The sequence below is a fragment of the Bufo gargarizans genome, chromosome 1 (assembly GCF_014858855.1).
Source record: "Bufo gargarizans isolate SCDJY-AF-19 chromosome 1, ASM1485885v1, whole genome shotgun sequence".
Taxonomy (NCBI): Eukaryota; Metazoa; Chordata; class Amphibia; order Anura; family Bufonidae; genus Bufo; species Bufo gargarizans.
This window is the reverse complement of record NC_058080.1, coordinates 124503455-124530568: the sequence shown is the minus strand read 5'-3', so window position 1 is coordinate 124530568 and position 27114 is coordinate 124503455. Positions and strand designations below refer to the sequence as shown.

The following is a 27114-nucleotide window of genomic DNA, read 5'->3' as shown; positions in this document are numbered from 1 at the left end:
TTAATTAATGCAACGTTTAGTGACGCTTTAAGAGAGCTAAAATAACATGGCCTTTAACCTTTATCAACGTAAAAACACAAAATGCAATCGCACACTGCAACCAGCACTCTGCCCTGCCTTTATGCTGGATATTGAATAAGGCATTGGTGTACATTTTGGCCAAAGCGTAATAAGCCACTCACCACGTCAAGGTCGCCTTCATGAGTGGTCCCTAACACTAGTTCCTACCTTTTATGGGCCATGACAGCCACATAATGTCCAGGGAGCGTAGGTACAGCATACACGCCAAGCACACTCTGCTTTTAACCCCGTCCGGTGCCATTACAGCTTTCATCGGATCCAGGGATGCAAGTACCAACATGCATGCTGAGCCCACTATATACTTCTCCTGGAGCCTAATGGCTACTGGTAGGTGCTATGTTTTATACTGACTTTAAAACCAGCCTCCAGGGGGCAGATTAACTGGACAGGTGTGCTTGACTGCTTGGAGATCGCCACACCTCCAATACGTACTACAAAGAAAAAATATGGAAGATTCAGCCCGCACAATCTTTAACCTTTATCCCCAAAAACTTTTAGCAGGAAATTAATTATGTTCATGGTCAATGTATGGGTGGGTAATTTGAGAAAAGAGCAATAAAAAAAGGACTAACTATAAATACAGAAGAAGCATTTATATCAGTTTCATTTTCTATCTTTTTTGTTTTATTCTTGGGCATTTTGTAAAAAAAAGAAAATTATCTACTCCTTTTGAAAAAGTCACTCTAGAATGCATTAGGATTTGACTATTCCTCTTTTGAAATATGAGCTGTGACATCTTCACTCTTCTCAGTAGCTTGCTAGACAGACCTATCCATGAATATATACATTCCATATTCAGTTTACTACATTAGATGATCCTAGAGCAATTTTTAGTTTTTGTTGGAAGGCACGTATCCTCTCTCTCTGAGCAGGCCACTCTAGAATGCATCTGGACTTGAACATTCCTCTTCTCAGATGTATCCTGTGATTTAGTTTATAGTCCGGGATGTCCTCCAGAAATAAGAGTATGATGGAATCCCGACTTTGCTCAATGATTTGCTGCATAGCCTGTTGAATCTTGAATCTTATGGAAACAAAACAATACATTTGAATTAAATATGAAATCACATTGTATTGTGTTTTCTTCATACTGTATATTTTGAGCAAGCGATTGAAATCTGCTTTAAACCGGTTTCTGGGATCAGTATATTGATGGCCTAGAAATATTAGATTAATGGGGTTCAACTTTTGACACCCATGATCAGCTGTTTGAAGAAGCTGTGGGGCTTGTGCAACCCTTTCATTATTAGTAATTGCGGTGCAGAGAACTGCAGCTTTAAGTTGTTCACTTGAATGGGATGAAGCTTCTATATGTATGTTGTGCAGGTAGGTGCCATACATATAGTAAATATTAAAGCTGATCAGCAGGGACTCCACCAATTTGATATAGATGGCCTATACTGAGAATAGAACATCAATATCCTGAACCCCAAAAAAAGTATTTTAATGAAGTTTTAAAGTGAAACTAAACACAATTAAGTGCTCTTGAAACTTGAGATGAACTTGAGTGACATCATTGTGAACGGTTCAGATACACCTTTTCCTTCATTATAATATGTGTTAGTCATCTAAACTTTTACTTTCACACTATAGCCTAGTTGAGGCAGTACAATCTACACTACCAAAAATATTGTTCTAGACAAAATGGGCAAAGTTGTTTTACTGTCATGTGTTCCATGTCTTTTTACCATACAGGTTGTTGACTTCTAATATAGTTGATGTGTTATGCACTTTTTTCCCACTCTAGGATGGATTATGGGTTAATTGTCTATTTAGTATCCTGTATTTTTCCTCCATGTATGCACTTTTAAGAATTGCTATGGGCATCGGACTCGCTTTCAGCTTCTGCGCATGCGCCCGGCACCCATAGCTTTCTAATGGGCATGCGCTGGATCTCGGAAGGTCGGGGACAGCAAAAGCCGCCCAGCGAAGTGAATATTGGTGCTTCAAAACGGCGGTTGGGCTGATGCTGGCTGGGCGCAAGTGGAGCTGAAACCCCGCTCCTTGGGCAGAAAGAAAAGCGATTACTTCAGGTTATAAAACGTGAGTTTATTGTATTCATAATGTGGACAGGGGGGATACTTATATGTTTTTAATGCACATTAGAAGACCTGTGCATACATATGTACAGCTAATTATGGTTATTGGGCCTGTCAGTGTCCCTTTAAGTTCTCGGCAGAACACAGAGCAGGCCGGTTGCAGGGAAACGCGGATGCCCAGTCCTGGTTGTTTTGTCTGGCGTATCCCCACCCCTCTAAGGGTTGAACAAATGGAGGGCGGGTTTGTGACACAGTGAGGGGTTGTGTCTGGCAAGGCATTTATTTTTTCTCCCAGCATATGCGGCTGGGCTGGTTTTCAGGCAGGTGAGGTCAAATACCGGACGAGAGTTTAAGTGCCGGTCTGGGTTTTGGCAGCACCTGGCTATCCTTAAATAGGCAGCTGGGCTCAGCAGAGAGGTCTCTGTTTTTGGAATCTGAGGCTTTGTGATGTGCTGGAGGGCTGAGAGCCGCATGCTGGGGAAACAGGCCCCCTAAAGCCTGCTGTGGACTACTGGAGGCAGAACTGCCAGCAAGGTTACTTGTGTTATATGAACTTTCAATTTTGTGTGAATTAACACCAAGACTGCAAAGTTACGTGCTGTTTTGTGCAATTGCCTTAAGTGTGAATAAATACTGATGTTTTGAGTTAGGAACTTGTATTTTGCCTCTGTACTGCACCCGCTTACCCTATCTACCAGAGCAAAACCCCACTATATACATATATACAGTACAGACCAAAAGTTTGGACACACCTTCTCATTTAAAGAGTTTTCTTTATTTTCATGACTATGAAAATTGTAGATTTACACTGAAGGCATCAAAACTATGAATTAACACATGTGGAATTATATACATAGCAAAAAAGTGTGAAACAACTGAAAATATGTCATATTCTAGGTTCTTCAAAGTAGCCACCTTTTGCTTTGATTACTGCTTTGCACACTCTTGGCATTCTCTTGATGAGCTTCAAGAGATAGTCACCTGAAATGGTCTTCCAACAGTCTTGAAGGAGTTCCCAGAGATGCTTAGCACTTGTTGGCCCTTTTGCCTTCACGCTGCGGTCCAGCTCACCCCAAACCATCTCGATTGGGTTCAGGTCTGGTGACTGTGGAGGCCAGGTTATCTGGCGCAGCACCCCATCACTCTCCTTAATGGTCAAATAGCCCTTACACAGCCTGGAGGTGTGTTTGGGGTCATTGTCCTGTTGAAAAATAAATGATTGACCAACTAAACGCAAACCGGATGGAATAGCATGCCGCTGCAAGATGCTGTGGTAACCATGCTGGTTCAGTATGCCTTCAATTTTTAATAAATAACCCAACAGTGTCACCAGCAAAGCACCCCCACACCATCACACCTCCTCTCCATGCTTCACGGTGGGAACCAGGCATGTAGAATCCATCCGTTCACCTTTTCTGCATCGCACAAAGACACGGTGGTTGGAACCAAAGATCTCAAATTTGGACTCATCAGACCAAAGCACAGATTTCCACTGGTCTAATGTCCATTCCTTGTGTTCCTTAGCCCAAACAAGTCTCTTCTGCTTGTTGCCTGTCTTTAGCAGTGGTTTCCTAGCAGATATTCTACCATGAAGGCCTGATTCACACAGTCTCCTCTTAACAGTTGTTCTAGAGTTGTGTCTGCTGCTAGAACTCTGTGTGGCATTGACCTGGTCTCTAATCTGAGCTGCTGTTAACCTGCGATTTCTGAGGCTGGTGACTCTTGGTCTTCCTTTCCTGGGGCGGTCTGCATGTGAGCCAGTTTCTTTATAGCGCTTGATAGTTTTTGTGACTGCACTTGGGGACACTTTCAAAGTTTTCCCAATTTTTCGGACTGACTGACCTTCATTTCTTAAAGTAATGATGGCCACTTGTTTTTCTTTACTTAGCTGCTTTTTTCTTGCCATAATACAAATTCTAAAAGTCTATTCAGTAGGACTATCAGCTGTGTATCCACCTGACTTCTCCACAACGCAACTGATGGACCCAACCCCATTTATAAGGCAAGAAATCCCACTTATTAAACCTGACAGGGCACACCTGTGAAGTGAAAACCATTTCAGGTGACTACCTCTTGAAGCTCATCAAGAGAATGCCAAGAGTGTGCAAAGCAGTAATCAAAGCAAAAGGTGGCTACTTTGAAGAACCTAGAATATGACATATTTTCAATTGTTTCACACTTTTTTGTTATGTATATAATTCCACATGTGTTAATTCGAAGTTTTGATGCCTTCAGTGTGAATCTACAATTTTCATAGTCATGAAAATAAAGAAAACTCTTTGAATGAGAAGGTGTGTCCAAACTTTTGGTCTGTGCTGTATATATATATATATAATTTTTTTTATTTTTATTTCCTCTCCGATGTACATGTACAGCATTGTGATGGTGAAGGCTCAAAAACTGAGCCTGCATCATCAGCTGTTGGTATAACACACTGCTTCAACTGTCAGGACTGGAGCTAGTTCCAATTACACCATTTGCACCTTTTGAACATTGCAAACATAATATATGTTACACATAAAATAAATGTTTTAAAAAAAAGCAAAAATATCCACTAAATAAACTTTTCTCAATTAGGGCTCATGCACACGAATGTATTTTGTTTCGTGTCTGTTCCTTTTTTTTCCCGAATAGAATGTGGATCCTTTCATTTTAATGGGTCTGCAAAAAATGCTGACTGCACACCATATGTCTTGTCTGTTCCATAGTACTGCACTGTTTTGCGGACAAGAATAGGCATTGTTACAGTGGTTCCCCCCAAAAAACACGGATGTTACACAGACGTAATCCTGTATTATTTTGTGGATTCGCATTTTGCAGACAGCAAAATGTATATGGTCATGTGCATGAGCCTTTATTCCAATTTTCTTAATCAATATCACTGCAACACCACGCACCCTCGCTAATCAGCTTTAATAATTGTACTTTTTTTTTGGGGGGGGGGGCCCAATTCTGAGTTTTACCCATGATTTTTATGTACGCCCCTGTCCCCAATGCGGTCATAACAGTGACATCCACAGCGCCATATTACAGTGATATCCCTAATGTGGTCATAACCGTGACATCCACAATGCGGTCATAACAGCGACATCCACAGCCCCCCATTACAGTGACCATTCATGGTGCCATAACCTGCATAGCGACGGCACAGAGGCTGATCGCTATGTTTTGACACATGCGCAGTACTTACATTGTACTGCGTATGAGTCATTAAATTACAGGCTTCACACAGAAGCCTGTACACTGTTATCAACAATGATGTCCGAAGACGGCCATCAGTCTCGGCATTTGCACAATAGTGTTATCCTATTGCACAGGAGCCGGGAACAAGGAAAGACGGCAGGAGGCGGTGATGTCAGTGATAACACACCATCTCCTGCTTCAGTGATAAACAGAGAAGACAGGCTTGGACCAAAAGCCTTGAAAACGTTACAGGAGTGGCCATATAGTAACATAGTTTATAAGGCCAAAAAAAATACATCTGTCCATCTAGTTCAGCCTGTTATCCTGCAAGTTGATCTAGAGGAAGGCAAAACAACTGTCTGGATCAACAACCCATCTCTAGTAGCTATAGCCTGTAATATTATTACACTCTAAAAATACATCCAGGCCCCTCTTGAACTCTTTTAGTGAACTCACCATCACGGTAAGAGCAGTGAGACTATGGAACTCTCTGCCTGGAGTATGACTGTGAAGAAGATCCTGGAAAGTCCTGCTGTGCAGAGGGTAAGTACTGATGAACTATTCTTCCCTTTATAGGTTACATTCACAGAGAATTTCTATACTTAGGGCCGGATAACTCCTTTAACATATTAACACATTGAGCACATGAATTCATGTATATGGATTAGTGCAATTTGCACTGAATTATATATGTACATGTGTTTACGTATATTATAGAACACTTACCTTCTGCACCACTGGTCATTTAGGAAATATTGTGTAATAACAAAAATGACCTTCCTGCTTTTTTTGATGCTTTTAACAATCAATTCCAGATGTGATAATCCAGCTTCAAAATCTCTTTCTTCAAGACAGAATTTAAAATTGCAGTTCTTATCTTCTTCAAGAGGAAGAAGATATTGCTCAATCCAAGACATGTCTTTGTTGGCATGAATGATATAAGCATCGTATTTAAAATTTTTGTTTTCTGGATCAATTTCTTTAAAGCCAAGTATTTTGCTCTCCAAAACATTCCAGTAAAACTTTATTCTCCAGCCTTGGAAGTGCAGCAGCAAAACCCAAACCATCAGGGAACTTGTAACTGTAAAGCTGAGTACAAATAATGCCTTAAAAGGAGCATTGTCCTTACAGGGTGAATTATCAAATTTCTCAACCAAAACACCATGGTAATTGCTAGGTGTATTGCAAATGTACTGTGAGTCTCGATCTGGGACACTGGTATTCGTTGTATTCAGCCAGTTTGCAAACCAAGCTATGCTTTCACATGTACAATCAAAAGGGTTATTGCCCATATTTAAAATTTTGAGGTTACTGAAAACATTTTTGAAAACATTTTCTTCAACTGATGTTATTAGATTTTTATGTAGGTCCAGTTCAATTAGTGACCCTTGATCCTCAAACAGAGATGGTGGCAATATGTAAACGTTATTTTCACCCAAGTTCAGGAAGTTTAAATTTGAAAGCCCCTTAAAAGCTTCAGCAGGTATCTCATCAAAGCCATTGGAAAGGAAGTCAAGTATTTCTAGTTCCCGCAGCCCTTTTAGAAACAAAACAGGACCACCAGGATTAGCCTTTTTCCATAATCGAGCAAGGTTGTTGTGTTGTAAACTTAGAATTCTTAGATTATGAAGACCACTAAAATAATCTTCTTCTATGTTAGCGATATTGTTGTTACTAAGATCCAGATAGGTTAGGTTAGATAGACAGTTAAAGGGAGAATTGCTTGTGCTTTTAAATGTTAATGCTGTCTTCCTGAGGTTTAACTTTTCAAGGGTTGGAATGTTACAAAATGAACTACTTGATAGAGTCAGATGTTTATTATATGAAAGATATATCTGCTTAATACTGTGAAGACCCCCAAATTCTTCACCAGTGAGGTATTGATCAATCTGGTTAAGGCCCAAATCAAGCACTTGAAGGTGTTTAAGTCCATAAAAAGCTCCTGATTCTAATTTAATTACTTCTGTTTTTGTTAGATTCAGTGATATTAGAGATGAGTTTGAAAGAGATGAAAATGTTTTATTCGTAAAAGTTTGAAACAAGCATCCACCAAGGCTCAAAGTCGTCAAGCTTATTAGACCAGTAAACGTATTTTCAGAAAGGTCAATTTTTTTATTTTGTTCCATGTTTAGGTATTGTAGGTTTTGAAGCCATTGGAATGATAAGTCATCGATTTTGGGGTTATTTGAACTGCTAAAAAACTTTTTTAAATTCAAGTATGTCAGGTTTGATAAACCATTAAAGGCTCTGGAATTCAGGTGACTGATTTGGTTTTCTTCCAAGTTTAGACTTTTCAAATGATGCAAATAGATAAATGAATTATTATCAATCTGTGACAAAGTATTTTTAGAAACATCTAGACTTGTTAAATTTGTGGAGTCTAAACCTTTAAATGTTGTATTGTATATTCTTGTAAGTTGAGAATTAGGTAGCAAAAGAACACTAATTTGTGTGCCGGCCAACTGTGAGCAAAGATCTTCTGTTAACTTGGGTCCAAGTGTCATGTTAGCCATTGTGAGCGTGTGAAGAGAAGTCAATTGTTGAAAACAGTCTGCTTGAATCTATGGCAAAGAAAATATTGTATATTATTTTAGTATAGAAAAATAAGCTTTTATTGTAGCCAAACACAGACTTCCATATCTCACTCACATTGATATGCAGACATAGGGACATCCCAACTGACCTTTAACTAGGATCCTGTAAACTTTCTTAGCTTCTCAAAGTAATGTCGATATTATTTTGGGGAAAAGTTATATTAAAGTCCATGCTCAGCCATAGGACAACAAATCCAGGATACTAAGGTCAACAGACCGAAGAGCCAATCCAGATTTGTCCAGTTTGCCATGAAGAAACAGGACAGTCTTGCTGCTGCAAGTGTGGGTCTTCAGATCAGTAGGTATGCAAGTATGGTCATAGCCAAGGATTTTAATTGGGGAGGAAGGCAGTCATTGTATAGGTATATAATATATACATGTCTTGTAGAGATGAGCAAAGTTCTTAAAAATTTGATGCTTCTTTGCCGAATTTTACAAAAAATTTGTTTAGTGACAAATTACTTAGTCACAAAGAGCCTTTCTTTATAAGTAGCGGGTGCAATGATGTGGAACGGCGATTGCGCCACCTCACGTCATTGAATCCCTCAGATGCCGTGTTTATTGCTGATCGCGGCATCTGAGAATAATATTAAGGCCTTTCAGGGGTTAATCATTTAAAAATAAATTAAATTGTACTTACCTTATCCATTTGAGTGTGAAGAAGCTGCCGGGCCATCTTGCTTGAAGATCCAGAGTAAAATCTCGCACGGCGCATGATGACGTCATCACGCAGGTCATTGTGGTGACGTCATATGTCACTGCGCACGAGATTTTGCATGGAATCTTTAAGCAAGATAACAGACTCTTCGCACTCAAATGGATGAGGCGAGTATGATTTTTTTCCCCCGCCATTTCAGGGAAAATTGATTTGTTACCACGAAGCACGATAAAATAAGACTTTTCGGCAAATCAAATTTCCCATCAACACCAGTGATGAGCGACAGGGGCAATATTCGAATTTGCAATAGTTTGCGAATATTTGGGCAAATATACATCATATATTCACGAATACGAGAATTTGTGATCTCCAGTCATTACTTTTTTGATTGCGAAAAATTGGAAAATTAGCGATACGAAAATCGGAAAATTAGCGATACGAAAATTTGAGATCAACACCACTCCTATAGGCAACTTTCCAATTGGTTGCTTGGGATGTTGCTAAGTGACGATATTCACAATAAATTCGTGATTAAAATATATTCGTGAATACGAATATATAGCACTGTATTCTAAATATTAGCGAATTCTCAAAGTGGCGATATTCGCGATTAAAATTTATGATTTTGAATATTCGCGTTCAACACTAATGCCTTGTTCAGATATTATTTCCAGATAAGGTGTTTTCTGTATAAACCTAAATCGCAATGGAGATGACGATTGTCTGCCCGGCCCCTAGATTAGTCTAACATGCATTCCAGGGAAATAAGCACTTTTTAACCCCAAAAAGGTATATTAGACACAGTTTTGTTAACAGCATCTAATATACCTGCCACCTGGTCCTCTGGTGGTTCCTTTTGCTTGGATCGACCACCAGAGGACACAGGCAGCTCACTAAAGTAGCACCAATCACCACACTACACTACACCCCCCCTGTCACTTATTAACCCCTTATTAACCCCTGATCACCCCATATAGACACCCTGATCACCCCCCTGTCATTGATCACCCCCCTGTAAGGCTCCATTCAGACGTCCGTATGTGTTTTGTGGATCCACGGATCCGCGGATCTGCAAAACACGGACACCGGCAATGTGCTTTCCGCATTTTGCGGATCCGCACATTGCCAGAACTATATAGAAAATGCCTTTTCTTGTCCGCAATTGCGGACAAGAATAGGACATGTGATATATAGGCTCTACAAAAAACGCAGTGTTCGCCCGATCAGGCCTGATCATGTGCGCACACTTGCGTTCAGTCCGCCCCACCGCAGTGACAGAATTTTTTTTTCCTGATCACTGCAAAAACACAGTAAAATCGCTGCAGCGCTATAAAGATCACTTTTGAGGGGCATGGCGAGTTCATAGATTTTTTTTTTTTGCACAGGTTAGCGGAAATTGATTTTTTCTTTTTTTTCTTACAAAGTCTCATATTCCACTAACTTGTGACAAAAAAATAAAATCTTACATGAACTCACCATGCCCCTCACGGAATCCAAATGCGTAAAAATGCCCTGTGAAATCCTAAAGGTACTTTAGGAATTTGGGCTCCTTTGCGCATCTTGGCTGCAAAAAAGTGTCACACATGTGGTATCGCCGTACTCAGGAGAAGTAGGGCAATGTGTTTTGGGGTGTATTTTTACATATACCCATGCTGGGTGAGAGAAATATCTCTGTAAATTGACAACTTTGGAAAAAAAAATATGTAAAAAGTTGTCATTTACAGAGATATTTCTCACACACAGTATAGGTATATGTAAAAATACACCCCAAAACACATTGCCCTACTTCTCCTGAGTACGTTGATACCACATGTGTGACACTTTTTTGCAGCCTAGGTGCGTAAAGGGGCCAAAAGTCCAACGAGTACCTTTAGGCTTTACAGGGTTGCTCACAATTTAGCCCCGCCCAAAATGCCAGAACCCCACACCCCACAAATGACCCCATTTCGGAAAGTAGACACCCCAAGGTATTCACTGAGGGGCATAGTGAGTCCATGGGAGTTTTTTTTTTTTTTGCTAGAAATTAGCAGACATTGGAAACTTTATTTATTTTTTTCCTCAGAAAGTGTCATTTTCCGCTAACTTGTGAAAAAAAATTAAATCGTACATGAACTCACCATGCCCCTCCGCAATTACTTTGGGGTGTCTTCTTTCTAAAATGGGATCATTTGGGGGGTATTTATACTATCCTGGCATTCTAGCACCTCAAGAAACATGACAGGTGCTCAGAAAGTCAGAGCTGCTTCAAAATGCATAAATTCACATTTTTGTACCATAGTTTGTAAACGCTATAACATTTGCGCAAACTAATAAATATACACTTATTGGATTTTTTTTTATCAAAGACATGTAACACAATAAATTCTGACACAAACTTGTATAGAAATGTAATTATATTTGAACAATTTTACCAGAAAAAGTTAAAAATACACTTTTTTTGAGAAAATTGCGGTATATTTTGATTAATATCAGAAAATTGCGGTATATTTTGATTAATATCAGAAAAATGAAAAATGTCAGCAGCATTCAAATACCACCAAAAGAAAGCTGTATTTGTGAGAAGAAAAGGAGGTAAAATTAATTTGGGTGCCAAGTTGCATGACCGAGCAATGAACCGTTAAAGTTGTGAAGTGCCGATTTGTAAAAAAGGGCCTGGTGACTAAGGGGGTATAAACCTGTGGTCCTTAAGCGGTTAAACAGTGGGTGTGGACCCTCTGTACTAACTAACTGGTTTTAAAAGCATTATACTGGAAGTCCCTTGGTTTTCACTCTTTAACCCCTATACAGGAATCTGGTTTTCACTGCAGTGGAGCCATCAGGCCCTAACCTCTTGAGATATTCCCGTTGTAGTTGGCAACTGACTCACGGTGGTCAGAGACACTGGTGCAAAGCACATAGGGTCAAGCAATATTCATAGTCAGAAAATCAGCTAGGGTCAGGAAAACTTGTGTGCAAACAGATCCAAGAAAGAAGTCGAAGGTCAGGGTAGACAGCAATGGGTAAATGCTAGCCGTTGTCAGTTGTCAGGCCGAAGTTCAATACATGGGTAGTTAGGCAGAATAGTGCACCTTTGCTCGTTAAATCAAGATTAGGAACCTAAAGTTCAAGCACCCTCACCCTGGGGAGGATGCTTTAAATACACAGAATACACAGGGATGACAAGCCATTGGCTTAGGAAGGATTTGGACGGCACGTGCACCAGCCCTTTAAAAGGGCGAGAGTGAGTGCACCCCCTATGAAATAGGCCAGATGTCCTTTAGACAAAAAGAGCAGAGCATCGTTTGCAGAGGACGCAGGCAGCCAGAAACACTGCAGCTGGAGAGAAAGGAACAGGACCGGACAGCAAGAGAGCAGACAGCAGACAGCATGAGTACAGTGGCGCCTGTGCCTGAAGGAAGGAGCAGGGCAGGGGCTGGCATGGCCAGAAGTATGAAGACACTCATACTATCAGTATTGCAGCCAAACCCATGGTGCACAGATGAATTACAAATCAAGCACACAATGGCAGCACAGTGATAGCATGCCACCTTAGTCACAACCGAGTTCATGAAATTTATAAGCTGCTAGATCTGCCTCGGTCAAATGTGATATCAACCACTATTATTGTGAAGTGTTCAGGTGAAACAACAGCTCACAGAACAGAAACCACACAAACCATAGCGAATCGAGTGCCTAATTGCATAGCGCATAAAAATGTACTCATCTGTTATGGCAGACTTCTAAATTGACCCTGGAAGTGACAAATGAATAAAAACTGTGCATTTGGAGTTTCATGGAATGGGTCTCCTAAGTTGAGTGACTCCCCACAGGCTCAACATGCAAATAAACATGTCAAAACAATAAAAAAGCATCAACTAGAGTGGTGTAAACACACCGCCACTGGACTCTGCAGTACTGGAAATGTGTTGTCTGAAATAAAGAATCTCTGTTTGATAACTGGCAGTCTAACGGATGCATAGCCAAAGAATGCTATCTTTTAGAAGGTATAGTGCCTACCATAAAATGTGGCTGAGACTAATGAGCTAGAACAAGACTAATGACTAGAATATTGGCTGGAAGTGTTTTTCATGGTTTAGGCTATGCCTTTATTTCCAATGAAGGATAATGTTTATGCTACAGCTTACAAAGACATTTTAGACAATTGTATGCTTTCATATTTGTAATAACAGTTTGGGGAAGGCCCTTTCTGAATGACTGTGCCCCACTGCACAAAGTGAGCCATAAAAACATCTTTTAATCAGTTTTGATTGGAGGAACTTTTAACTCACATTGTCTAAAATTACAACACTTTTGAAAAATATGGGCTAATATTTTGAAAAATGTAATTCTTTATCAATTTTAAACTTAATGGACATCAGTGATCTCTGGCAACCACTACTGGTCTCCTAAACTAACAGATGTCAATTTGTTGGGAGGCATATTAGGCATACCCAAATACTATCAAGGATAATATACTTTTACTTATGATATAAATATACCAAGGTACACTTGCAATAAAGGTAGACTAGGCAAATGCTATGGGGCCCTAGGAAAAAAATTGGGGTGGCAAAAAAAGTGTGCAGGGATCTCTTCAGCAAAGTTCCTACAAATAAGGTTGAGGGTAATTACCCAAGGATAATAGAAAGGAGATTGAACAATTAAGTCCCTGGTTGACTGTGGCTTTTGTTAGTGTTAAAGGTGTTATCCAACCCCTATAATGACCCCAAAATGCCCGGGCACCTCATACAGGTTATACTTACCCCACTCCAGAGATGGGGGCAGGGCAGCCATTACCTCTACAATGCCCCCTTTTAATCAGAACCAGAAAGGGGTCTCATTTTAATTGTTGCTATAGGGCCACTTACCTTTTTGTTTGTTCCTGAATATATAACACCTTACCTCTTTCACAGGGTTGGCTGAAAGATCAAGCTTCCGCACTGAGTTTTTCCAAAGAAACATAAAATCTTCTTTCTTCAGTTCTTTAATCATATTATGAGAATACAGAAGTTCGGTGAGGTTTGAAAGCTGCTGTTGGTCTCCTAAAGCTGTAGTTGTCATTTTGTTGTGAGACACATCAAGAAGTTGCAAACTCTGTCAAGAATAAAATCACCAGTTTAATCAAATTAACAGCAAAATGCATTTTGAAACTGGCTAAGATCATTAACATGATAGCACCTGAAGATATTTGAATGGATTTCCATTTATTTCTTTTATTCCATTAGAATTTAGCTGCAACTCCACAAGACCCATGCAGTAAAGGAAGGCCTTTTCAGGAATCTTTGTAAATTCATTGTGCTGTAGGTTTAGTATTTTAAGCAATGGTAGTAGTTGACACAAGTCTGTTTCAAGAACATGGAGAGTATTATAACCAACATCTAGATGCTCAAGTTTATCATATCTGGAGAGATTGGCTGCAGGCAGTGTCTTCAGGCGATTGTGGGAAAGGTCGAGGGTTGTAATGTTTGATGGAAGGTCTGAAGGTATAGTATATAATTCCAAGTGACTACAGTCAGCTTTCTCTGTTGTGACCTTACAGTGATTTTCAGCCATGATCGGTACCCTTATTATGACATACATAGTGCATAGCACATAAGCCATCCATATGTATGCAGACTTCATTTTCTTTCTGGAATAACAAAACATAAAAAAAGTATATAATTTTAAGTATATAATCCAGAAATAAAACAGTTGAATTCAGGAGTCTGAAGGGCACATGGGGCTGCTGGCCAGCTACATAAGTACTTGATGCTCCCAATATTAATAAACTCTTTGTCAGATCATTACTTACCTGGCTGGAGGCTGTGAAGTGGTCTCAGGTGGCCTTGGGATATCAGCCCAAGTTTCCCTTTAGGGTAAATTGCCAGTCCCCCCTGGGGTGGGTGATCAAGTAATAGTTTAGGATAAAGTGGATTCCATAATTAAATTAATAAAGTTGGTTTTCCGGTCATTGTACATTGCTATTGAACAGAGACATAAAGAGAACCACTGCAAGGCATCATGTTATAGGAAGATAAAGCTGAGCGATATATAGTTTTATTGGAAAAGATTCTGGAAAAACGTGTAATTTATATATTTACCTCTCTGTCTTTTCTGAGTTCAGCTGTACACAGGGCCATCTTATCAGTTATTTTTTTAGCAGCGGCTTTCTCCTACCTCCCCATTGAATACACACACAGTACGTGCTCTTCCAAACTTCCATACATATGTATGCATGGGGAAGTCAAGAGAGCCAGTTTGTAGAGAGATAGCTAACACACATACACACATTTTATACCAACTCATTTCAGCGGCAATGACCATCATATGTATACTGTGGGCCTCCCTACTCTCCCGTTGTTATTCATTCATCCAGGACCCAGGTCAGCTCTTCTACATCTCTAGTCCTTTCAAGGCAGCCAGTGCTGCCAGTAATGAGCGGCAGTTTTAAAACAACTTCCTAGTTTGTAGACTTTGGTTTAAAGGGGTATTCCAGTTGTTAGAAGTTATCTCCTATCCACAGGTATCCCCTACCGATGGGACCCCCATCAATCGCAAGAACGGGGGCCCATACCCCTGAAGCCCCCCTAAAATGAACAGAGCAGCCAGTCACACGTGTGCATGGCTGCTCCATTCATTTCTATGGGAGTTCCGGAGATAGCCGAGTACAGTGCTCATCTATCTCTGGAATTCCCATGGAAATAAATGGAGCGGTCACACACATGCCTGACCGGCTGCTCCATTCATATCAGTGGGACTACAGGGGGTACGGGACCCTGATTCTCATTATCAGTGGGGGTCCTACCGGTAGAACAGTGTGTTGTCTTCCTGGCGCTGGAGTTCGACACATTGCGGATCGGGATGACAGATTACTAGGAGGGGCTGGAAAAGACCCAGCAGTCATGGTCCATATCAGAACCAATGACAAAGTTAGAGGAAGGTGGAGAGTCCTTAAAAATTATTTTAGGGATTTAGGTCAAAAGCTTAGGGCAAGGACCTCAAAGGTAGTGTTTTCCGAAATACAGCCTGTACCACGAGCCACACAAGAAAGGCAACAGGAGATTAGGGAGGTTAACAAGTAGCTACAGAACTGGTGTAGGAAGGAGGGGTTTTGGTTCCTGGAGAACTGGGCTCACTTCTTTGTCAGCTACAGGCTCTATCGTAGGGATGGGCTGCACCTCAATGGGGAAAGGGCATCTGTGTTAGGGGAAAACATGGCTAGAAAGTTGGAGGAGTGTTTAAACTAGGGACTGGGAGGGAGGGTAATTACATTATAGGATGGGAAGATAGTGCAGATAGAGACCGGGGGCAAGGTAGTGGGACTGGGGGATGAATGGAAGGAGGGACTAGAACAGTTCAGAAGGAAAGGTGTAGGGTAAAAAATAGACATAAACCTCTTAATTGTATGTATACTAATGCCAGAAGCCTGACTAATAAAACTGGTGAACTGGAATTAGTGATGTGTGAGGAGGACTATGACATAGTGGGAATAACTGAGACATGGCTGGATGATAGCTATGACTGGGCAGTTAATGTACAAGGTTACAGACTGTTTAGAAAGGATCGTCAAAACTGGAGAGGGGGAGGGGTCTGCCTTATGTAAAGTCCTGTCTAAAGCCCAAGAAATACATAGAGGCAAAAATAATAATAAATTACTAATAGCAGTTTATTATAAACCACCTAACATACCAGAGTCCACAGAAAATCTACTACTAAACGAGATAGACAAGGCGGAAAATCATAATGAGGTGGTTATTATGGGGCACTTCAACTACCCAGATATAGACTGGGAAACTGAAAGCTGTACATCTCATAAAGGAAACAGGTTCTTGGCAATAACCAAAGACAATTACCTTTCCCAACTGGTTCAGGACCCGAGTAGAGGGACGGACATACTGGACTTAGTATTAACCAATAGACCTGACAGAACAACAGATGTGCAGGATGAATTAATAACCTTCCAATTACCTTCAAACAAGCGTTTCTACAGGGAGGAACAAAAATACAAAACTTCAAAAAAGCTAACTTTAGCCAAATAAGAGAGGCCATATGCCTAACTAACTATGACAAAGTCCTCAAAAATAAAAAATACCGCCACAAAATGGGATATTTTTAAAAGCATCCTAAAATCTAATTGTGAGAGGTATGGGAATATAGGGTTAAGGAACAAGAAGAAACCAATGTGGATAAATAGAACTGTAAAAAAGGCAATAAATGACAAAAAGAATGCATTTAAATCACTAAAACAGGAGGAAGCACTGAAAAACTATAAGGAAAAAAATTGAATGTGTAAAAAACAAATAAAAGCCGCCAAACTAGAGATCAAGATATTAATTGCCAAAGAGAGCAAAACTAACCCTAAAATGTTCTTCAATAATATAAATGGTAAAAAGTATAAATCTGAAGGTGTCGGCCCTCTGCAGAGCAATGAGGGGGGAGTTGCAGAGAGCTACGAGGAGAAAGCAAAGCTATTAAATATTTTTTTTTCCACTGTATTCACTGAGGAAAATAAACTGTCAGATGAAATGCAAATGTAAAAGTAAATTCCCTATTAAAATTGTCCTGTCTGACCCAGGAAGAAGTACAACAGCGACTTAAAAAGATTAAAATAGACAAATCGCCAGATCCAGATGGCATACACCCCCGTATCCTAAGAGAATTAAGTAATGTCTTAGCCAGACCCTTATTTCTGATATTTACAGACTCTATACTGACAGGGAGTGTTCCACAGGATTGGCGCATAGTAAATGTGGTGCCAATATTCAAAAAGGGTCCAAAAACAGAGCCTGGAAACTAAAGGCCAGTAAGTTTAACATCTGTTGTGGGTAAACTGTTTGAAGGTTTTCTAAGAGATGCTATCCTGGAGGATCTCAATGAAAACAAGATCATTACATCATATCAGCATGGCTTCATGAGGGATCGGTCATGTCAAACTACTTTAATCAGTTTCTATGAGGAGGTAAGTTCTAGATTTGACAGTGTTGAATCAACGGATGTTGTATATCTGGACTTCTCCAAAGCATTTGACACTGTACCACATAAAAGGTTAGTATTTAAAATGAGAATGCTCGGACTGGGAGAAAATGTCTGTATGTGGGTAAGTAACTGGCTCAGTGATAGAAAACAGAGGGTGGTTATTAATGGTACACACTCAGACTTTTTGTGTTGAATGTGACTTTTTGTTTATGAATTTGCCAAGAGTTTGAATAAACACTGAACTGTTTGATTTAAGAACTGGTTGGTGCCTCTATACTGCTTCCGCCTATCCTATCTACCAGAGCGAATCCCCACAATAAATAAATATATATATATATTTATATTAGGCAGGCGCAATGGTCCATCGTTGACGGAAGGTATGTGTCACTGAGGTTCCTGGCCTCGGTGAAGTAAGGGCCGGTATCTTCAGGTGTCAGCGGCAGCTAATGCTAATTGACAATTTACTACTTTAGTATGGCTGTATAGCTGATCCGGGATGGCTCTTACTGAGAGTAGGCAAAGTGCTGGGTGGGTGACTACTTCCCACGTTCCAGGCTGGGTCTTGACTGGCCTATAAAATACCCAGCCGGCAGTGTCAGCTGGAAGTGATTACCTCTCTCTGACAGAGGAGCTCTGGCAATCGCTGTGTGGGAACTGAGCTCTGAGCTGGGCTGGAAAGCTGAGACTGAGACCTGTGTCTTGGTAATGCAGGTCACCTAAATCCTGCATTTGCACTGCTGGAGGCAGATCCGCCGACAAGGTGACTTTTTTTTAGGCATGAACTTTCTACTCAGTGTGAACAAACACCAACCTTGCAAAGAGTGTTTTTGCTTGACCTTATGTGTAAATAAACATGGACATTTGAATTACAAACTTGTACTTTGCCCCTGTACTGCACCTGCTTATCTCAACTACCAGAGCGAATCCCCACAATTGGTGGAGGATGCGGGCATTGCAGTGAGGCTGGCGTGAATGCAGAAACATTTTTGTTTTTGCGGGCACGATTGTATGTCTTACATCAAACCAGCGAAATTACAACCCCTGTCCCTCGACAAAATGGAAACTGTCGTGAAAGCCCTCATAGAAGCTTACCTGCAACAGCGGGAGGACAATAAGCAACAGCAGGAAACAAACCAACTGCTGTTACAACATGTGATGGCTTTACAAGCAGCAGGATCATCGCAGAGCATCCACAATGCCCGCAAATTGGTCCGTGCGGCGATCCCCAAGATGAGCCCCACATACGACGTTGAGACCTATTTGGCGATCTTCAAGAAGGTAGCCGTGAGAGAGAAGATACCCTGGGAGCAACGGGTGAGATCCTGGCGAGACTGAGGTAAATGTATTAGTCCGGGCCCAGCGGGTGCATCAGTGGGAGTTTAACCCGGCTGAGCTCGGGAGGCCCCAGTATTATACCCTATTACACCTGTTGCAAAAATGTCTGCAACCTGACGTGCCACTGCTATGTTGGACCGTCTGTTTACTGATGTGTTCTGGAGGGCTTTGCCGTACCCCCTCCAGCACTGGATCGGCCAGGTGTCTCCTGGTAATGTCCTTGAGATGGTGGACCTGGTGGAATGCTATGAGGCTACAAGGAATTTGAAAGGGGTTTCATTTGAGAGGGGGCAGCCAAACCCCAGCAATCTCCATCCCAGAGACTTGTGCCAACCAAACCCGTCCGGGGGTTACCCCCCATAGACCCAGCTCAGATAGTATGTTGGCGGTGTCAGGAGCCTGGCCACATAAGGGCCGACTGTCCCCATCGGGGCGAACCCATGGAGGCTAACTATAGATACCGCAATTAGCTGTACACCAGGAAGCTGTGTGCATCAGGTATCCCAGAGACTATAGAGAATAACCACCTGTGCCAGGTAGAATTTGGAGACACTCTGGCAGTGGCTTTGTTGTACTCAGGAAGTCTGGTGTCTCTGGTAAGAGCTACCTTGGTGCAGCTCGATGAGTATACTGGCCGAAAAATAGGGGTCCTGTGCATACATGGAGATTTAAAGGACTATCCCACCGCCCTGGTGTCTCTATCCATGGGAGGCGGCAAGTGGACCCACGTATGAACTAATAATAGGGAGAGACTTTCCGGGATTCCTGGCCCTGTGCCCGGCTGTGAGAGTTGTTGATGCCCCTGAGTCAGGGGTAACTTCAGCAGAGTGGCCTAGCTCGGAAGGGAGGCCAGAACCCTGGGAACCTGAGACCAAAGTGCCAGCGGTAGGGGTGGCTGCCACTTCGGTGGAAGAGGGGGAGACTACCCCGCTGATTGTAATGGTGGGAGATGTGGAGGATTTGCTTCCGGGTCCTGAATTGGCAGACCTCAATGTCTCCAGTGAAAATTTCAGTACAGCACAGCACCAGGACCCAACAATGTCTCGGGCCTGGGAAAATGTTGTAATAGTTGGTGGTGAACCTCAACAACCGATGTTTCCCTGTTTTTTTTGGGTTCATCAGAAAATGCTGTATCGGGTAAACCAACTGAATGGGTCTGCATCCTATCTGCAAAAAAATGAAAAGGACACGGAAGCAAAATACGTTCGTGTGAATGACACAATAGGTTTTCTTATTCCTAGGAATGTGTTTGTACAGCTATGACCCTTTCCTTAAAGGGAACCTGTCACCTGGATTTTGGGTATAGAGCTGAGGACATGGGCTGCTAGATCGCCGCTTGCACATCCGCAATATCCAGTCCCCATAGCTCTGTGTGCTTTTATTGTGTCAATTTTTTTTATATATATATATGTAAATGAAGCTTAGATGAGTCCTGTCTCCTCCATGCTTCAGAGATGAGTCCAGCCTTCTCTGACTCTTAGCCCGGCCACGCCCACTTTGAAGAAGCCCAACACCACCCCGCATACTCCGAATCTCCTCCTTGCTCCCCAACGTCACAAAGCTAGAGCACCGTAATTTCGCGATGCACGAGCTAGCACATGCACAGTTCATTCCCTGAGGCTGATGCTAGCACAGGGAAGGAACACTATGCCGACACTGCGCATGCGCTAGCTCACGCATCGCGAGATTACGGCGCTCTAGCTTTGTGACGTCGGGGAGCAAGGAGGAGATTCGGAGTATGCGGGGTGGTGTTGGGCTAATTCAAAGTGGGCGTGGCTGGGCTCCAGAAACGTTAGTAGCCTCATTTACATATATATAAAATCTTTTTTTGACACAATAAAAGCGCACAGAGCTATGGGGAATGGGTATTGCAGCCATCTAGCAATTCATGTCCCCAGCTCTATACCCAAAATCCAGGTAACAGGTTAATGCAAAACTACAACTCTCAGCATGCCTATGCAGGGGTGCACCACCAATGAGGCCAGGTGAGGCGAACGCCTCAGGGAGCACCAGGTATTGGCAAGAGGGGGGCAGCAGAAGAGCAATGAGCGCTTTTAGTGTGGCAAAGGGGTGAGGGTAAAGAAATTGGCATGGGGGGGCGCGATTTCAGTTTGCGTCTCAGGCAGCAGAAAGGCTAGGTGTCTATGATTGTCAGTGGGTTGAAAGCTACAACACTGCCCACCTATATGCAGTATTAATTTTTATTCGCCAATATTTGTCATCCTATCATTCCGATTAGCCGTGGTGCTAAAGGTGGAGAACACCTGTAGCTGTTAATTGATGACTAACTAAAAGGTTAATTACTGTGCACGCAACAATGTACAGCCTGAGATCTGCCATAGCAAATATTGTGTGCAAGTAGAAAGATTACTAACTATTAACCAAAGACCCAGCTAAACAAACAGGTATAACATAAGATAAGTACTGAACGATAGACTTACACTTGTCTATGAAGCTTACAGACACTTCTGGGCAGGAGAGCTAACAGTTAAGTTCTTCTTTCAGCGCACAGCGTGCAGGCCATATCAAAGAAAGACAAAGACTGTACCAAGCCTGCAGCTGGAGGAGTGTTAGAAGGCTGATCTGACTCACTTGGGCAGTCCCACAGCCTGGGGAGAGTTAACTCGTTAGAGACATTGCACCCGCATCAGCACTGTGGTTAGAGCTTTCTCTGACCCACATGCCGCTCAGTCTGTCATTCTCCCCATGTCACTCTTACTTTAGGAATTCTTCCTCATTTTAGCAGGGAAATGTCTCTTTCTTGATATACAGTAATGGTAATGATTTGGGCTGATTTTTCTTTCCTAAACTTGTACTGATTGCTTTAGGCCTACAGCTATCAGCCTACAGCAGGGCATTGTGAGAGTTGTAGTTTTACAACAGCTGGAGGGCCGCAGGTTGAGCATGCCTGCTTTAGGCAATTGTTTGCATAAATTAGTTAGTCCATAAGTATTATAGTAACTATACTAAGTTTTTCAATACAAGTGGATCCTACAAAAGATGTATACTGTGCAGTGCAAGTTTTTTATAGTGGCAGTCAGTGGTAGATGTATGCAGTCGTAAGGCATCCAGTTTCATGCATTGGGGGCGATGCATTCACTACTTTGGTGTGTACAGAGCCTCACCTAAAAAGAAGAGCATGGGCGCTGGTGTAAAAGTTCAGCTTTGGCACTCCTCCCCAACTCCATCCATGCCCCTCCACAAAAAAATAAGACTCCACTACAAAACCAACATTTGCTTGGTGGGTCGCCAATGGTCGCAGTAATCGTACTGACCCACAGAATGAAGGGAACAGGTCAGTTTTATGGCATAAGGAATGCCGTAAAAAAAAAAAAAAAACATAAAACTATGGAGCAGTTGTATTTTTTTACAATTCCACCCCATTTGAAATTTTTTGCTAGCGTCCTACTACATTGTACACAATATTAAGGCTAGGTCTACACAATGACATTTGTCGCACGACCATTTTTTATAATGATAGTCTATGGTGTTGCATTGCAACATGCTGCGACTGCGACGCAACAGTCGCAGAAAATCCATTTGAAATTGATTTTTTTGTGACTGTCGTGTCGCAGTCACAGTGCGACACCATAGACTATTATTATAAAAATTGTCATGAGACAAATGTCGTGTCGACCTAGCCTAAATGTTGACATTTGAACTCCCCCCCCCCCCCAAAAAAAAAAGCCCTCATAGGTCTGCGTGAATGGGAAGGTAAGGAATGAAAAACAAAAATGCAAAAAAGGGAAAATCACTGTGTCATGAAGAGGTTAAAGGCATATTCCAGGACTTACTTATAGATTATCTATCATTAGAATTGGTCATCAATATCAAACTGGTCCGACTCCCAGCACCACCAGCGATCAGTTTTCAGAAGCTCTGGTGCCAAAACCAGGCACTGGAAGTACATTGAATGGGTGCAGCCCTGCAGTAACCATTATAAAGTGTACGGAGCTGTGTAAGGCTACTTTCACACTAGCGTTCGGGCGGATCCGTTCTGAACGGATCCGATCATAATAATGCAGACGGAGGCTCCGTTCAGAACGGATCCGTCTGCATTATTTTTAGCATATAACAGCTAAGTGTGAAAATAGCCTCGTACGGATCCGTCCAGACTTTCAATGTAAAGTCAATGGGGGACGGATCCGCCTGAAGATTGAGCCATATTGTGGCATCTTCAAACGGATCCGTCCCCATTGACTTACATTGTAAGTCTGGACGGATCCGCACGCCTCCGCACGGCCAGGCGGACACCCGAACGCTGCAAGCAGTGTTCAGCTGTCCGCCTGTCCGTGCGGAGGCGAGCGGAGCGGAGGCTGAACGCCGCCAGACTGATGCAGTCTGAGCGGATCCGCATCCATTCAGACTGCATCAGGGCTGGACGGAAGCGTTCAGGTCCGCTCGTGAGCCCCTTCAAACGGAACTCACGAGCGGACCGACGAACGCTAGTGTGAAAGTAGCCTTATTCGGGTGCCACAGCCTGGTGCCAATTTGGCATTTATGATACCTGAGACCCCATGCATTTGCTTGGCTTGCATGGTGGTAAAATCTGCTACTGGTCACAGCTAGTGACCACGTGTTTCCTGTCTCAAAATGTGGCACGTAAATAACACATATGAGCTACAGATCATAAAAAGTTTCAGCATTTTGCATTAGTATAAAATATATCACTCTTTTAAAGACTGAGTTACATTTCCACATCATGAAACAAGACCAAGTGTGTACTTCTATCTCATGTCCACCACATGACAGCAAAGACCAAGTAACAAAAAGGGAAGATAAAAACCAAAGGAGAGTTTGTTCTTACTTTACACAAGGCTAAAAATACTTGGCAGCAATGTGGGCAGCTCAAGTTGGCATCAGGTTTAGGGATGCAGAAATAAAACTAAATATACCGGCTAATAATATAATCAAAGGAGGAAAAGAAAGTCAAAGACCAAACATCTGATCACCAAGCATTTCCTGTATAAAGCCTCATTCACACATCAGTGTTTTGGTCTGTGATTTCCATCAGTGATTGTGAGCTAAAACCAGGACTGGAGCCTCCACAGACATAAGGTATAAGGGAAAGATCTGCACCTGATCTGTGTTTAGAGCCGCACCTGGTTTTGGCTCAAAATCACTGATGGAAATCACTGACCAAACACTGACATAGAAATATAGAATAGGTCGGCAGATAAGAACAATTTGACCCATCTGGTCTGCCTAATATACTGAATACTATGGATAGCCCCTGGCCCTATCTTATATGAAGGATGGCCTTATGCCTATCCCATGCATGCTTAAACTCCTTCACTGTATTTGCAGCTACCACTTCTGCAGGAAGGCTATTCCATGCATCCACTACTCTCTCAGTAAAGTAAGACTTCCTGATATTACTTTGAAACCTTTGCCCCTCTCCTCTTTTACCTTGTTGATTCCCTTTATGTATTTAAAAGCTTCTATCATATCCCCTCTGTCTCGTCTTTCTTCCAAGCCATACATGTTAAGGTCATTTAATCTTTCCTGGTAAGTTTTATCCTGCAATCCATGTACCAGTTTAGTAGCTCTTCTCTGAACTCTCTCCAAAGTATCAATATCCTTCTGGAGATATGGCCTCCAGTACTGCGCACAATACTCCAGGTGAGGTCTCACTAGTGCTCTGTAGAGCGGCATAAGCACTTCACTCTTTCTACTGCTTATACCTCTCCCTATACACCCAAGCATTCTGCTAGCATTTCCTGCTGCTCTATGACATTGTCTGCCTACCTTTAAGTCTTCTGAAATAATGACTCCTAAATCCTTTTCTTTAGATACTGAGGTTAGGACTGTATCACTGATTTTATATTCTGCTCTTGGGTTTTTACGTCCCAGGTGCATTATCTTGCACTTATCAACATTAAATTTTAGTTGCCAGATTTTTGACCATTCCTCTAGTTTTCCTAAATCCTTTTCCATTTGGTGTATCCCTCCAGGAACATCAACCTTGTTACAAATCTTTGTGTCATCAGCAAAAAGACACACCTTACCATCGAGGCCTTCTGCAACTTCGCTGATAAAGATATTAAACAATATGGGTCCCAGAACAGATCCCTGAGGTACCCCACTGGTAACAAGACCATGGTTTGAATATACTCCATTGACTACAACCTTCTGTTGTCTGCCCCTCATCCACTGCCTAATCCATTCAACAATATGGGAGTCCACACACAAAGACATGTAAATAAGGCATAAAACATATGATGCAAATAAAAGGCAGTAAAATCCTTACTTGTTCAGTGACACAACAGTCTCTCCACCACCAGAAGTTCACTCTTACTAGTGGGTGCTGCTGCAGAAAGACAAGTGTTCTGCTGTGTAGTATACTATACTAATCTCTTTGCATGAAGAAAGTTTAACTCTATGGTACATTAGATTCATCGCTCAATCACACTATTGTCTCCAACACATTAACTGACACATGTTTGACTTTCCTATATGAGGAATGTCTCTAGGAGTGCAGCTGTTCTGCCTTTTACTATATGCTTAGAAGTTAGAACAATACTTATACTGCCCTCTGCTGGGGAAGTTTAACTGGAAACTTTTCTAGCATTAATAAAATGATTCCAATAAATACTCTTTGTTGTTACATGGTGGAAAACCAAGTCAACTGACAGCAACTTGAGTGATGTTCGCATTACACACCCCCTAGTGGTGGTAGTGGTGGTGGTGGTAGTGGCGGTGGTGGGTTAGAAACATTTGTTTAACCACCTCCGGACCGCCTAACGCAGATGTGCGGTCCGGAGGAGGCAGCGCTGCGCACAGTCACGCATATACGCGTCATCTCGCGAGACGCGAGATGACGCGAATATGCGCGCGCGCATGCGCAGTTCGCGCCGGCATTTCGCACAGCAGTATTTCGTCAGCAACCTGCCAGCCAATGATCGTGGCTGGCAGGTTGCTGATTTTTAAAAAATCCAATCAAAGTGCCAGATATCAGATCATATTAGTAAATATGATCTGATATATGGCTGCCTGCTCCTCTGCTGGTTCTTTTCGTTGGTTGGATCCAGCAGAGGAGCAGGCTTCACAGTGAGTACACCAAACACTACACTTTAGCCCCTGATCACCCCCCTGAACCCCAATTAACCCTTTGATCACCCCTTTGATCACCCCTGTCAATCACAAGTGAAAAGAAAAAAGTGATCAGTGCAAACTGTCACTTTTTTTTTTCACTGTTATTGACCGTTAGGTTTTAGGTATAGTTTAGGTCCCTTGGTTAGGTAGTTAGCGATCAGTTAGCGCCCAGCCCACCGCACCGCAGTCCGTTATTCGCTGATTAGCGTATCGCTAATCAGCATTTGTACTTTTATAGTATCTGGAAGTGATCAAAACTGATCACGGTCAGATCTATAATTGTACTAGTGTCACTTTAGTTCGCCCTCCACCCAAAACGCAGTGTTTGCCCGATCAGGCCTGATCGGTCGCCCACACGTGCGTTCGCCCACACCCGCCCCACCGCAGTGACAAAAAAAAATTTTTTTTTGATCACTGCACATTCACTTTACACGCACTGCGGCGATAAAAAAATCAGTTTTGATATTTTTTATCAACCGCAGCGGCCTCCGGTACTTCGCTAGCCTCCCCTTTGTAAGACAGGCTTGCTTTTTTTTTCTTGGGTAGTCTCAGGGAATACCCCTAAATTTAGTTGCCCACATGTCTAACAGGGGGTATTCTTCTGAAGAGGCCTACAGGCTTCTGACCCAGTCGGATGAGGAGTGGGAACCCTCATCTGATGAATCCAGCGGGTCAGAATACGAACCTGTAGAAAGCAGTGGCTCTCTGACCCAAAGTTCGGACGAGGAGGCTGAGGTCCCTGATACCACCAGGCGTACCCGGCCCCGTGTCGCTAGACCGCAGGTTGCGCAGGATCCGCTTCAAGAGCAGCAGAGTGGGGCTGATGCTGTCGGATTACGTGGTGAGGCATACACCAGCAGCCCAGCCCTTCCTGGACCTAGTACCAGCACTGCCGTACAACCTGGTGAAGTAGCGAGCACCAGAAGGGCAGTTGAAGCTGGTACGGTGGCACGTGCAGTAGTGACCCCGTCGCAGCCACCGCAAAGACGTGCCCGTAGAGCCCCTAGAATCCCAGAGGTGCTGGCAAACCCTGATTGGCAGTCCCCAACTTCAGCCACACCTGTAGTTTTCCCTTTCACTGCCCAGTCTGGAGTTCGGGTTGAGACAGCTCAGATCGGTTCGGCCCTGGGATTTTTTGAGCTGTTCTTGACTGCGGAGCTTTTAGACATAGTTGTGGCCGAAACAAACAGGTATGCCA

The 27114-nt window shown here is 42.4% G+C and overlaps 1 protein-coding gene across 2 annotated transcripts; it reads right to left on the bottom strand.

Annotated features, from left to right (window-relative positions):
• Nucleotides 1-762: 762 nt before the first annotated feature.
• Nucleotides 763-21380, bottom strand: TLR3 (toll like receptor 3). 2 transcript variants are annotated; one of them, XM_044297851.1, is made up of 5 exons: nucleotides 21263-21380; nucleotides 13710-14160; nucleotides 13434-13625; nucleotides 6030-7864; nucleotides 763-1105 (listed from the first exon to the last, which is right to left on the bottom strand). In XM_044297851.1, exons 2-5 carry the CDS (start codon nucleotides 14151-14153, stop codon nucleotides 877-879), a joined length of 2700 nt encoding a protein of 899 aa, XP_044153786.1. In that variant the 5' UTR covers nucleotides 14154-14160; nucleotides 21263-21380; the 3' UTR covers nucleotides 763-876. The 2 variants fall into 2 exon arrangements, with proteins under 2 accessions (XP_044153786.1, XP_044153794.1); XM_044297859.1 differs by lacking the exon at nucleotides 21263-21380 and adding an exon at nucleotides 14323-14343.
• Nucleotides 21381-27114: the final 5734 nt, after the last annotated feature.

What these genes read in the sequence shown, in the direction of transcription:
- TLR3 (XM_044297851.1), bottom strand. Translation starts at nt 14,153, where the DNA reads ATGAAGTCTGCATACATATGGATGGCTTATGTGCTATGCACTATGTAT. An exon ending in CAGCCAACCCTGTGAAAGAG is followed by an intron (nt 7,865 to 13,433) that starts GTAAGGTGTTAT and finishes TCTTTGCCATAG; the next exon opens with ATTCAAGCAGACTGTTTTCA. An exon ending in AATGACCAGTGGTGCAGAAG is followed by an intron (nt 1,106 to 6,029) that starts GTAAGTGTTCTA and finishes TGTTTCCATAAG; the next exon opens with ATTCAAGATTCAACAGGCTA.